The sequence below is a fragment of the Megalops cyprinoides genome, chromosome 15 (assembly GCF_013368585.1).
Source record: "Megalops cyprinoides isolate fMegCyp1 chromosome 15, fMegCyp1.pri, whole genome shotgun sequence".
NCBI lineage: Eukaryota > Metazoa > Chordata > Actinopteri > Elopiformes > Megalopidae > Megalops > Megalops cyprinoides.
Window position 1 is genome coordinate 7,448,966 of NC_050597.1, and position 13,185 is coordinate 7,462,150.

At 45.7% G+C, this 13,185-nt stretch overlaps 1 protein-coding gene across 2 annotated transcripts in view; it reads left to right on the forward strand.

Moving 5' to 3' along the window:
* pcnx2 (pecanex 2) overlaps positions 1–8,840 on the forward strand; it is a 30,301-nt gene extending 21,461 nt beyond the window's left edge. For both annotated transcript variants that reach the window (XM_036546778.1, XM_036546779.1), the window contains exons 26-34: positions 360–613; positions 1,009–1,242; positions 2,180–2,283; positions 2,678–2,822; positions 3,448–3,678; positions 4,639–4,913; positions 6,218–6,390; positions 6,919–7,346; positions 7,941–8,840. In XM_036546778.1, the coding sequence (XP_036402671.1) occupies positions 360–613; positions 1,009–1,242; positions 2,180–2,283; positions 2,678–2,822; positions 3,448–3,678; positions 4,639–4,913; positions 6,218–6,390; positions 6,919–7,346; positions 7,941–8,090 (1,994 nt within the window). In that variant the 3' untranslated portion in view covers positions 8,091–8,840. The remainder of the gene's footprint in view (positions 1–359; positions 614–1,008; positions 1,243–2,179; positions 2,284–2,677; positions 2,823–3,447; positions 3,679–4,638; positions 4,914–6,217; positions 6,391–6,918; positions 7,347–7,940) is intronic.
* The last annotated feature ends 4,345 nt before the right edge of the window (positions 8,841–13,185 follow it).

A 13,185-nucleotide genomic window follows, 5' to 3' on the forward strand; every position in this document is an offset into this window, starting at 1 on the left:
TTGAAATTTGTTTCTTAGATAAATATAAATATTGAAACCAATGCCTGTGTATGACTTTCTTTCTAAAAAAAAAATATTTTTTGGCTAATTTGAGGCATCTAAAATATAAGATATTTTTGATTTGCTTAACACTTTTTTGGTGACTCCATAATTGCAATCATGTTATTTCATAGTTTTGATGCCGTCACTATTATTATATGGAAAATAAAAATAAAGAATAAAAGTTGTGTCCAAACTTTTGAGTGGTACTGTATGTAAGTTGCTCTGGGTAAGAGCGTCTGCTAAATGACAATAATGTTATGCAGTGTAATGTAATGCAATGTAATGTAGTGTAATGTAATGTAATGTGCTGTATTCAGGCACGTACTGTCAGCAGAGGGAGGTGGAGGCCATCACAGAGGGTGTGGAGGAGGACGACGCCTGCTGCTGCTGTGAGCCGGGACACCTGCCCCACGTCCTGTCCTGCAACGCCGCCTTCAACCTGCGCTGGCTGGCCTGGGAGGTGACCACCACCAGGTACCTGCTGGAGGGCTACAGCATCAGCGAGAACAACGCCGCCACCATGCTGCAGGTGTACGACCTGCGCAAGCTGCTCATCACCTATTACCTGAAGGTACAGGTAACCGGCGCTGACCACACCCACGGTGCAGTGAACCTGCTTTCAAAACTAGCCCATTCAACACACTGTCTCCCAGTAAGCACCACTGCTTTAGGTGCAGTAATTAGGCTAAATCACACTGTGTAGTCATGATTTATTACACATAACTTGCAATGTAATTCATGAGATAATTACCGCATATGCTGTTGCATGTTCTTTATATCTGTTCTTTATAACATCTATTAATTGAAAGTACGCACCCCTAAGTCCTAAACTTTTTTGCTGTCAACAAGTACAATATACTGGGATACTGTTCATCACCCGCAGTGTACCATGAACCGGATGTATTCTGCAGACTCCTTATGGGTCACAGTCTCACCAGTAGTGTGTGTTTTGCCCTTTTCCTTCAGAGCATCATGTATTACCTGATCCAGTCTCCGAAACTGTCGGTCTGGATCAAAGAGCCCTCCATCCTGGAGGCCCTGCAGCCCTTCACCAAGTGGCACCACATCGAGAGGGACCCGGCCGTGTTCAGCGTCAAAATCGACGAGGACTACGTACACTGCCTGCAGGGCGTCACCAGGGCCAGCTTCTGCAGCGTCTACCTGGAGTGGATACAGTACTGCGCCAACAAGCAGGACGAGGTGGGACAGAGTCTGAGGGCCGTGCAGTGGCCCATCTAACATTCAGCATTCTGACCTCACCCTGCTGCACTGTACACCTCCATCTGACCTCACCCTGCTGCACTGTACATCTCCATCTGACCTCACCCTGCTGCACTGTACATCTCCATCTGACCTCACTCTGCTGTACTTTACACCTCCATCTGACCTCACCCTGCTGCACTGTACATCTCCATCTGACCTCACCCTGCTGTACTTTACACCTCCATCTGACCTCACTGTACTGCACTGTACACCTCCATCTGACCTCACCCTGCTGCACTGTACATCTCCATCTGACCTCACCTGCACTGTACATCTCCATCTGACCTCACTCTGCTGTACTGTACATCTCCATCTGACCTCACCCTGCTGCACTGTACATCTCCATCTGACCTCACCCTGCTGCACTGTACACCTCCATCTAACCTCACTCTGCTGTACTTTACACCTCCATCTGACCTCACCCTGCTGCACTGTACATCTCCATCTGACCTCACCCTGCTGCACTGTACACCTCCATCTGACCTCACTCTGCTGTACTTTACACCTCCATCTGACCTCACTCTGCTGTACTTTACACCTCCATCTGACCTCACCCTGCTGTACTTTACACCTCCATCTGACCTCATTCTACTGCACTGTACAGCTCCATCTGACCTCACTCTACTGTACTTTACAGCTATGTTTTACCTCACTCTGCTGTACTTTACACCTCCATCTGACCTCACTCTATTGTACTTTACATCTCCATCTTACCTCACTCTACTGTACTTTACACCTCCATCTGACCTCACCCTGCTGTACTTTATGTTCAATGACCAATAGCCATGTGAAGACTCCTAAAGCTCATTTGAAAAGCCCTTCAGGGCCTTTCTGATTTAGGGGCTAAATGGCAGCCTCTGTTGAACATTCCCAGGTAGTGGAGTGCGATGAGGACTCACACCTTGTCACTCTGTGCTTTGCCCTGTCTGTGTTGGGCAGAAGATCCCTGGGGACAGCTTCTCACAACATGTCCAACAGGTACGGACATAATGGCACTATGTTATCATTCAGTGTGAAATACAAAACCATGATGCAATTCAAATGCTTACAGATAGGACTCTGCACAGGTCTTAATTCAAATGACTGTAAACAAGTTTGAGTTTCCAGGCTGAATCTGCCTTATTTTGACTGACAGTCACTTACAAAGCAAGTAATATTTATATTGAGGCAATTCCTCAGATTTACCAGGAGGTGGCAGCAGTGCAACATGTCATAAAGGACAGCTTTAGATGTACTTCCGAGCAACAAAGTGGAACATCGTGTCCCCCCATCTGACACACATTAAGCTCTGGATATAACATTGTTGCAATGGCATGATGTTACTGCAACATCACAAAAAATGTTGTGAACACCATGCCTTCTGTTTGGGCAGTTTGGAATCCTTCCTGTATGGCTTCAATGCCCTGTTTAAAGGGGACTTCCGCATCGCCACTAAAGATGAATGGGTGTTCGCCGACGTGGACCTGCTTCAGAAGGTTGTGGCTCCCGGAGTGAGGATGAGTCTGAAACTGCACCAGGTATACACCTGCTCTGATCCTAACTGTACCAGGTATACACATGCTCTGATCCTGATTGTACAAGGTCCATGAGCTGCTCTGATTCTAACTACACCAGGCACACACATGCTCTGATCCTGATAGCACAAGGTACATGAGCTGCTCTGATTCTAACTACACCAGGCACACACATGCTCTGATCCTGATGGCACAAGGTACATGAGCTGTTCTGATGACCAGCTGCTGACCAGGTGCATACATGTTCTGATCCTAAATGCAGAGGAAAGATGAGGAAGTGTATGGCTCACTCTACATTCAAATCATTGTTGCACTGCATGTGTGTTCTTCTGTGTAGCAGATGCCTTCATCACAGTGGCGAAGAGAGTCTTGCATTGTTCTGTCACAATTTAGGCAGGAGGGTATTTCTTGCTCCAGCATTTCAGTGCCTTGCTCAAGGGTATAAAAGTGTGGTTTCATATCTAAAGCATCGCCAACCTGCATCCCAAACCACATAATAGTGATTAACAGATTAGTCAGTGGCACCTCTAATTCTGCAGATTCTGCAAAATTGGCACACTGCCACGGCTGGATCATTCTGCTCACTGATTGGCTGGCAGATAGACTGACAGCTCCTCTGACCTCTCAGGACCACTTCACCTGCCTGGAGGAGACGGAAGAGCCGGCCGTCCTGTACGAGGCCATCAGCAACTATGAGAACAACCTGGTCATCTGCCACGAGGGCGACCCCGCCTGGCGGAAGGCGGTACTGTCCAGCCGGGACACGTTGCTGACGCTGAGGCACATGGTGGACGACGGCACAGACGAGTACAAGATCATCATGCTGTATAAGAGACACCTCAGCTTCAAGGTCATCAAGGTGGGTGCCTTTAGCGGGTGGGTGAGTTGGGTAGGGGGATGTACATTATGTTACATTACATTGTTGTTATTTAGTAGGCACTCTTATCCAGACTGACTTACATAAGGTTACAGTTTGTCTACATCTTATCCATTTATACAGCTGTAAATTTACTGAGGCAATTGTGGGTTAAGTACCTTGCCCACAGGTACAGTGGCAGTGTCCCACTGGGGAATCAAACCAACAACCTTCCGTTTACAAACCCTGTTCCTTAGTGCTAAGCTAAACTGCCATCCTGTCTTCGGGGGGTTGTGCAGGGGGTGGTGTATTTTTAGGGTTTAAGCTGCATATTATGAAGAGACAAAGGAACATGAGGGAGGGGCTAAGTGGTACATGGGGATGCGGGCGTTCTCACGAGTTACTGCCGGCAAAAGGAGAAGGCCTGAGAAAACAAGAGGAAATCCACACAGAATCTCCTCTTAAACCAAGGCATTCAGGAGACCAAACAGAGCATGTACGAGTTTTTGGCCTCTCTGTGTCAGTGCTTCTGTGTGCTCTGCACTTTTAGAATTAATACCCTGAGGAAGGAAGCATTTTTAAAAGCTTCTCTGGAATGCACTGCAGAAAGCAAAAGGTAGAGACAGCAACAACTACGAAGATGGCCAGATTTCCCCTGGCAAAGAGAGAGATATTAATCTTGATGGGTCTTCCTGGAATACAGTAATAGAGGATAAATGAAAAAATAAAGGATATATAACATGATGTTTCTCAGGGCAATGAACCAGCAAGAGCCTGCTATTTCCAAACACTATGTCACATGAGCCAGGAGACGGGTTCTCAGTAGTATTGATCAATGGCTTGAGAAAATGTTTGATCAATTTGTTGGTGCTCAGAGAGCGTGGGGGAGCTGACAGATTGTCTGGTTTGTGTTTGGACTGGTGGTGTGTGTGATGGTGGTGCGGTTAACCCCTTCTGTTCCAGATCAATAAGGAGTGTGTGCGAGGCTTGTGGGCGGGGCAGCAGCAGGAGCTGGTCTTCCTGCGGAACAGGAACCCGGAGCGGGGCAGCATCCAGAACTCCAAGCAGGCCCTGCGCAACATGATCAACTCGTCCTGCGACCAGCCGCTGGGCTACCCCATGTACGTGTCCCCTCTCACCACCTCCTACATGGGCAGCCACGCCCAGCTGAGGAGCATCTGGGGCGGCCCCATCAGCCTGGAGAACCTCCATGCCTGGCTGCTCTCCAAGTGGAGGCGGTGAGTGGAAACCACAGGGGGAGGGGCCAGCCGGACCTCAGGGGAAGACGCAGAGGGGCTTTAGGGGAGGAGCCAGCCAGACCTCAGGGGAGGAGGCAGAGGGGCTTTAGGGGAGGGGCCAGCAGGACTTCAGGGGAGGAGCCAGAGGGAATTTAGGGGAGGGGCCAGCAGGACTTCAGGGGAGGAGCCAGAAAGGCTACTCCGGCAGAGTTGTTGCATGCTGTCAAGGTCTTACTGATCTAATCCCTTCAATATGTTAAACAGTGATAGTCTTCTGTCATGACCCTCGAAGAGGCAGGCAGTTTGGCTACCACCAGAGATGTCCTTTGCACCTGCAAAGCATGTTCCAAAATATGCTACAAAGACAAAATTATGTTGAGATGTATCTGCCAACATAAATCTGTTTTTATCTGTGTTAATCCATTAAGCTTTAACATTTCATGAGAGAGATCCTTTTCATTGTTGGTAACTTAATGAATCGTTGTTTCCCACCACTTATTCGTGGTATCATGTTTAATGTCTCCTCTTTGTTTCGTGTAAAAATGTGCATTTGCCTTGGACAGATCACTCGATCAGTGGTATCTTATTGCCCATTGCACTCTTGTGAAGACCACAGATAAATTATATTGAGGACCACTGCTCTGGTGAGAGCAGACCGAGCTGCTATACTCATCGAATGATTTGCAGTTTTGAGTGATTTGTGGTGTTGAGTGGTTGGCAATATGAAGTCGAGTTGCCCATGCTAAAGCTTTTTAGCCAATAGTACTGGAGTGGTAGTGGTCAGGGCTCTGTGAATGGGGTGTTTAAAATCCAAGCTGAAACCGTGTCTCAGGTGTTTAATGTGAGAACAGTGTATTATCTGAACTGCTTAACCTGGTTGCATTAAAGTGAGACCTGTGCTATAAGATGTGACTTGAGGGTGTGCATGTATGCGTGTGTGCGTGTGTGCGTGCGTGTGTATGTGTGTGTGTGTGTGTGCGTGTGTGTGTGTGCGCGCGCGTGTGTGTGTGTGTGCGTGCGTGTGTGTGTGTGCGTGTGTGTGTGCGTGTTTGTGTGTGTGCGTGTGTGTGTGTGCGCGCGTGTGCGTGTGTATGTGTGCGCGTGTGTCTCTGTGTGTGTGTGTGTGTGTGTGTGCGTGCGTGTGTGTGTGTGTGTGTGTGTATGTGTGTGCGTGCGTGTGTGTGTGTGCGTGTGTGTGTGTGTGTGTGTGTGTGTATGTGTGTGCGTGTGTGTGTGTGTGTGTGTGTGTTTTATCTCCTCTTGTTTAGTGTCCTGGCGCTGACTGGTGGCTCTGTCCCTTGCAGGGTGCGAAAGGACAACCTGGCCAGCTGTAGCAGTGGAGTGAACATGGAGGATGTGGACTGTGCTGGAGCGTCCTCCTCTCTCAGCCAGAACAACAACTCCATCACCTCCCAAAGCTTGAGCCTGTGCCCCGCCCGACCCAGAGCCTCCCAGACCAGCCGGCCACACGCTGCAGGTACCACAGAGCACCTGCCAACACGCCCACATCCTCACCTGTACCTACAGACACACCCACATTCACACCTGCACCTACAGACACACCCACATCCTCGCCTGTACCTACAGACACACCCACATTCACACCTGCACCTACAGACACACCCACATTCACACCTGCACCTACAGACACACCCACATCCTCACCTGCACAGACAGACGCCCACATTCTTGCCTTCAACAAAGGACAGACCACATTCACACTTGTACCTAAAACAAGCCCACATTTACACATGCGCCTACAGACACACCCACATATACACCTGCATCCCTTACCTGAATACACGCACCACACCCACACTTATGTCCACACCTATATTTAGTCTCACTACTTGGTGCATGGTCATCTGAAGACTACTCTTGGGTTCAAACTTGAAGGTGTACTGTATATTATAGCTGTGATAAGCTGGCTATGTAACTCATACTCTTGTTGGTGTGTCTCATGGAAAGATCTCCAGCAGGTGATACCTGTTCTCTGTGTTCTCAGCTAGGAGAGAGTACAGGAGCCGGTCGGTACAGCCCCAGCAGCAACGCCCCCCAGTGGCCAGCCAGTCCGGTCCCATCCTGGACAGCCAGCAGGTGTCTAGCTCCGCCCACGGGCTGGTCCAGCGCCTCTCCAACAGCCAGCTGTCCTTCAACACCTCCATCGCCTCCATCTTCTCCCAGGTGCCCCGGCTGTCCACCGCGGGGCCACTGAGCTCGCAGATCCAGGCGGCCGCGCCCCACCGCTCCAGCCAGGTGTCGTCCTCCAGCTCCACACTCAGCCTGCTGTTCGGGAAGCGGAGCTTCTCCAGCGGCCTGGTGATATCCGGCCTGTCCGCCGCCGAGGGGGGCAACACCACCGACACCCAGTCCTCCAGCAGCGTCAACATCGCCATCGGCCCCTCCTGCAGGTCTGGCAGCAGGGCTACGCAGGTATGGTCACACCCTGTGCGCACACACACACACACACACACACACCATACGCACACCACACACATACACACACACAAACATATACATACACACGCACACCACACACATACACACACACACAAACAAACATATACATACACCCCCCCCCCCCCCTCCCACACACACACACACACACACACACACACACCTCATTTCCTCACGGCTTGCATGAAGTGACAATTAGCCTTAAGAACAACGTAACCATGACACTAGCGAACATGTATTGCCCAGCAGTGTAGCACAGTGGTAAGGCATGGGGCTCATAACCGAAAGGTTGCAGGTTTGATTCCCCACTGGGACACTGCTGCTGTAGCCTTGGGCAAGGTACTTAACCCAGACTTGCTTCAGTAAATATCCAGCTGTATAAATAGGTAACATGTAAAAAATTGTAACCTGTGTAAGTCACACTAGATAAGAGTATCAGCTAAATGAGAATAATGTAATGTAAAAATGCTGGTCAGTCAGTGTGTGCCACACAAACTCCACCCCCTAGTGGCCAATAAAAGGGGGGGCGGGCAGGCTAACACATGCCATCTGTCCTGTGGCTTCTTCTAGTGGACCTCAGAGGCGTACGAAAGCCTGGACGTCACAGTTCCCAAAGACAGCACCCCCTCCACCGACAGAGGCTACGGCCAGGCCACAGACCGCAGCCAGGACGACTCCGCCCCCTCCTTCCAGGAGCTGCCCGAGCAGAAGACCGTCTGAGAGAGAGAGAGAGAGACACACCGCCTGTCAGCCGGCTCCACCTGTCAGCATGTCCGCCGAAGGGCTGCTCCCTTTAGATAACGCCCTTTACTTTCAGACCAATCCAACAGTGGCTTTTCTTGAAATAAAAAAAAAATCTGAGAGGTTTAGGACCCTGTAGCTGTTCAGGAGAAAACACTGGGGCTTGCCCCATGTGCTGTTATCACTCTAACCACCTGGCTCTCACATTACCTGGAAGTTACGATTGCCTCCTTGAAGCCGATACAGCCACACAGGTGTAGGAAGGCTCACCATGACAGGAGGTTTCTGATATCTAATTATAGCATAACAAAAATTACAGGGAAGGATGTGAGCTTTTGGAGTACATTCAAAGCTGCTGATAGGTACTGCTGTGAAAGAGGTTGTGGGTTGTGCGCCAAGGTGGGACACATGGGAGGGACCCCTGGCTCAGTTCCAGTAAGCCTGGCCAATGAGTGGTGACGGTTCTGTTCTCAGTCTGGCCAATGAGTGGTGGCGGTGCTGTTCTTGACATCTGTGAGATTGCTTTAATTGGTTTTGGTGCATGAAATGCAGACACTGTCAGTAAAGTCTGATGTTCACTTTTTTCACTATGCTCAAAGGGTAGCTGGGCTTGTTTCTGATTAAGGTCTATGAAACAATGTGTCCTCTCATAAATAAAAAAAATAGCATTTGTATTAAATAGTGAGCCCAGATTATTATAGTGTTTTTTTCATGATTATTTCATGATTACACTTTTCAGCTTTTAGGCTCCACAAGAGCCTGCTTTGTACAGCAGTTCCAAACCAAAATGCCTCTTGATTTTGATTCTGTTTTATAATGTCCGTTTCAAGGACCTCAGATAATAGGAAGAACTGGTTGAATGTTTCTTATAATAGATTGTTCTCAGTCAGTGTTATTTGTTCTTTCTGAAAACAGTTCAAGGAGCACTGTAATGTGACCAGCCATGATAGGAGAATAAGAATATTAAAATAGCCACCGTCACCTGTAATTATTGATTCAAAAACATAGTTAAAACCATCCACCCATCGACTCCTTTCAAAATAAAAAGAAAGAAAATGCTAAAGGAAAAATGTCTGTTTCTGTGTTTGCGTTCAGCTCCAACTATAGCATGTCCTACTACACTTTTCAACACACGCATTTATACATATCTTACATAGCTATAATTCCTGTTTCCCTTATTCCCTGTGGTTTATTGCATGCCATATGTGCTTTTAAAAGATCTCATTCTAAAGCTTTAAATACAGCCACTTAGGCACTAGAGCATATAGGAATACTGTATGTGTACATATGTGTGTCTAAGTGTATAATATTTCAATATTTTATGTAGATCACATAGTAAGTAATAGTGAACATTGCAAAACATTGCTGATTGCTTTTACATCTTGTCATATCTTTAAAGAAAAAGGATGGGCATCTTGGTGCTTTGCTGCATAAAATGACTCTAAATATCTGTCATGTTTCCACAGTATTGTAAAAATGAGATTGAGGCACTCACCTCAATATAGATGTGCTGTAGAACTTCTAGAAAAATCCTTAAAAATCTCCATTTTGTAGAAATTCAATTTTCCATAATTGCTCTGCATAGCAAAGCTGCATTACAGAATAATTTCCTTGATCATTTTTGAGTGATGTCAGATTCAAGAGCACCAGACAAGAGTTTAATAAGGTTACTGAATTAGTCTGCAAATACAGCATTCAGGCAGCATTAGGGCTCCACTCCATTGGGTAAAAAACAAACCTCTTTTGTGTGGGATACAGTCATAGCTTAGTCATAACTAAGACGTTTCCTCTTAGTTCATATATACCTACAGTACCAGTCAAAAGTTTGAACACAACTTTTATTCTTTATTTTTACTATTTTCCACATTTTAGAATAAGCTAATATCAAAACTATGAAACAGCACAAATGGAATTATGAAGTGAACAATCAAAACTATCCTATATTTTAGATTCTTCAAAGTAGCCAAAAAATATTTTTTAGAATAATTTTTTTTTGGAAAGAAATTCATACATAGGCATCAACTTCACAAGCATAAGTCTTTAAATCAAAATGTCTTTGAATGCATGTTTCGCATTATCTCAATCAGGTGTGTCTAAACTTTTGACTGCTACTATATATACATACATACTTTCTCACACTTACCACATCTTATTCATCTGTAGTTCTGCGGACAGGAACTAGTATAGCAGCGGCACAACTGATCCTGGATGAGCAGCAGACAGTTACATGCTGTGGAACAGAAACTTCCCTTCCAAAGAACTCAAACCAAACATTGAGAAAAGTCTAAAAAGTGTTTATTGTAGTAAGTTGTTACACTTAAATTCAGCATCTCTTCTCTAGCAGCACTATGTAAATACACAGAAATATTCAAGGGCAGTTACAACAGACGTGACTTTCCTCTTCCGTAGGACAGTGTGATGTTAACAACCCAAACCACCAGGCCAGGTTTCAGCGCCAGGCCCTCTGACATCAGCATGTTCCAAACCGTGAGGGAAATGTTTGGAAAATAAAAATTCAACAAACACTCATGTCTGCATTATGAATGATAACATAATTTTTTTCCAGAACCAAAAGAACAAAAACAATGAATTATGGTCTGCCCCACTCTTCCTTGAACTCCACCTTCCCTTTCTGTATCAGTCGAGACTGCAGATATTTTTGTATTCATTTATTCAAACAGATCTGCTGCACGTTTTGATGTCTTTTAATGTTACGATTTGATTCTTTCAAAAGATTTCTCAAAAGTTTGTGAGAGCAAAACCATGCTGACTGGACAGATGACAGCAGCCGTCACTGTTCAGTAACGAACCTGTGGTCATTAAGTATGATGTTTCCAGTGCATGATTTTAGTAGGTCAAGACAGGAAAAGAAAAACTGTGTCAAAAAACAATATTTTTAATCAGAAACAATGCTTTCAGAAGAACACCCTCCAGGCATAACACAGGATACATTAGGAGGAGACATGTCTGCGAATGTGTGTCGCTAATACGTGAGCATCAACCGCGCGTATCGCAATATCACACCAGTGCAGACGTTCGCACGGCCCTGCTCAAGTTTGCAAATCAAACTGCCATTTCCCTCTCAGCGCTTTGGCACATTCGGGCAGAGTGAGTAACCACGGCGACATAAGAACATTTGGCACTTCCACACACGTTCCGCGACACAGAGAAACGGAAGGAGTGACGCCGAGGACTAGAGAAACGCGGATGACCACGTGATGCCGGCTGCTCTTTTTTATTAAGGAGGCCTGTGCGGTGAAAGCACGAGACGTCAAGGCTCCAGCGTCCTCCGGGGGGGAGGAAACTGTCATGGTGCCATTTTCACGCAGCAGTGGCAACAGTGCACATTAGAGAAAGCGGTGACGCTGAGGGAATTCTCTGTGCGCTCCGTAACTGAACCCTAAACGACCTAAGGTTGCAGTGGGTTCTGGGACTCGAAAGCTTTCAGCAGAGCGTTCTCCTGCATGCCACACAGATGAACAACACAGACTATGGAGAAAAATAAACTCACAACCCAAACAAAATGTTTAGATAATTCATATATTTTACAATGGGGTGAGAATCTCTAGGATTTCAACAGAGCCGCCTGGGTCCATTTCCAAACCCTTTCCCGTTTCCCACATGATCACTAAGGGGTTCACTGATCATGGACGGCTAGTTCTGACCCCTACTCCAGGAAGCCATTAAATTCACTATCACTTCGTTTCAGTCACTCACCGCAGGTGGAAAAAAAAACTTGAACAGCTTAGGATACTCACAGCTACAGAAAGATGGCACAAGCTTTCTCATCAAGATGGCTAGCAGAAAGTCGGCAGAAAAGAAAATAACACTGTCATTTACCATCTTCTTCACCTAAGAACAGTGGACTCACAAAGCACTCCACCTCTTTGCCTCGAAATCACTATCCCCCCATCCCTTGGTGTTCTCTGACCTAATGACTCCCCTTCATGTTGTCCTGCAAAGGGTACATTCTCTTGAAACCACATTTTCCATTTATTTACACCTGTAAGAGTGTCTAACATTCAACAGACTAAAATTAATAACCAAATTCAGCCATTCATATATTCAATGACTGGTATACCAAGGTCATGCAACATGTGAATTCTGCCAATTGTCTGAATTGACCTAACATAATATAATCTCATTAATATAAAGAGCATCAGTCATTCAGGCAATTTTAAGAATCCACTGGAAAAAGGTCTTTTGTTTTTATATTGTCGGTATCATCTAAACATACTCAAAAGTAAAACAATTTCCTCTCCAAGGAGTTTCAAAATGACTAGTTGTCTGCATATTGCAGTACTTTAATACATACTCATACAGTATTGTTTATGATAAATAACTTTATTATTTTATTTAGTAAATGCATGCTGAGTATAAAATATCACTTTCAATCAATATTTTCAGTGTCTGAAACTCTGCATCATATTTTCAATCATTCATTGACTTGAAGGTATATACAAAGGATTTGTAATTTCAAGTCTTTAAATAAAGAACATTGGATATTTCTGCATTTTAAAGAAATGAAATTAAAGAACTTCAATATTTCAGCATTTTCAATGAGTAAAATGAAATAACATTGAATATTTTGGCATTTAATGACTAAGACAATCAGATTAAATGCCTCATTTATTGTGGATTCTGAAAGTGGAATTCAGCCAATGACACAACAAATGGATGCTGGTCACCTAAAAACAACAAACAGCCCTCGATCAAGTACACTTGATAGCTGGATGTGAATCTGAAGACTGTTCTTGAGAAGGGACCAGTAGTCTTGCACAGTGGAAAAGCCAGTGAGCATACTGCTGAAGTCCTGTACCACATTTGTTCGAACAAAGCTGGACCAATACCAATGAACGGATTCAACCTACAGTACTTGGCCTGCCTATCTGAAACAGCAGCCATGGCTCTTTTTCTGGGTATGGGTCAAGAATGCACTGCAGCAGGTCAAGATTTTGAGATGCCGCGAGACAGCAATGGTTTTGCCAATCTGAAGGCGGTTTCTGATTACATCTACAGACAGATCTTAGAAAGTACCACCGATATTGCCTAAAATATTCCTCTAATCCTGGCA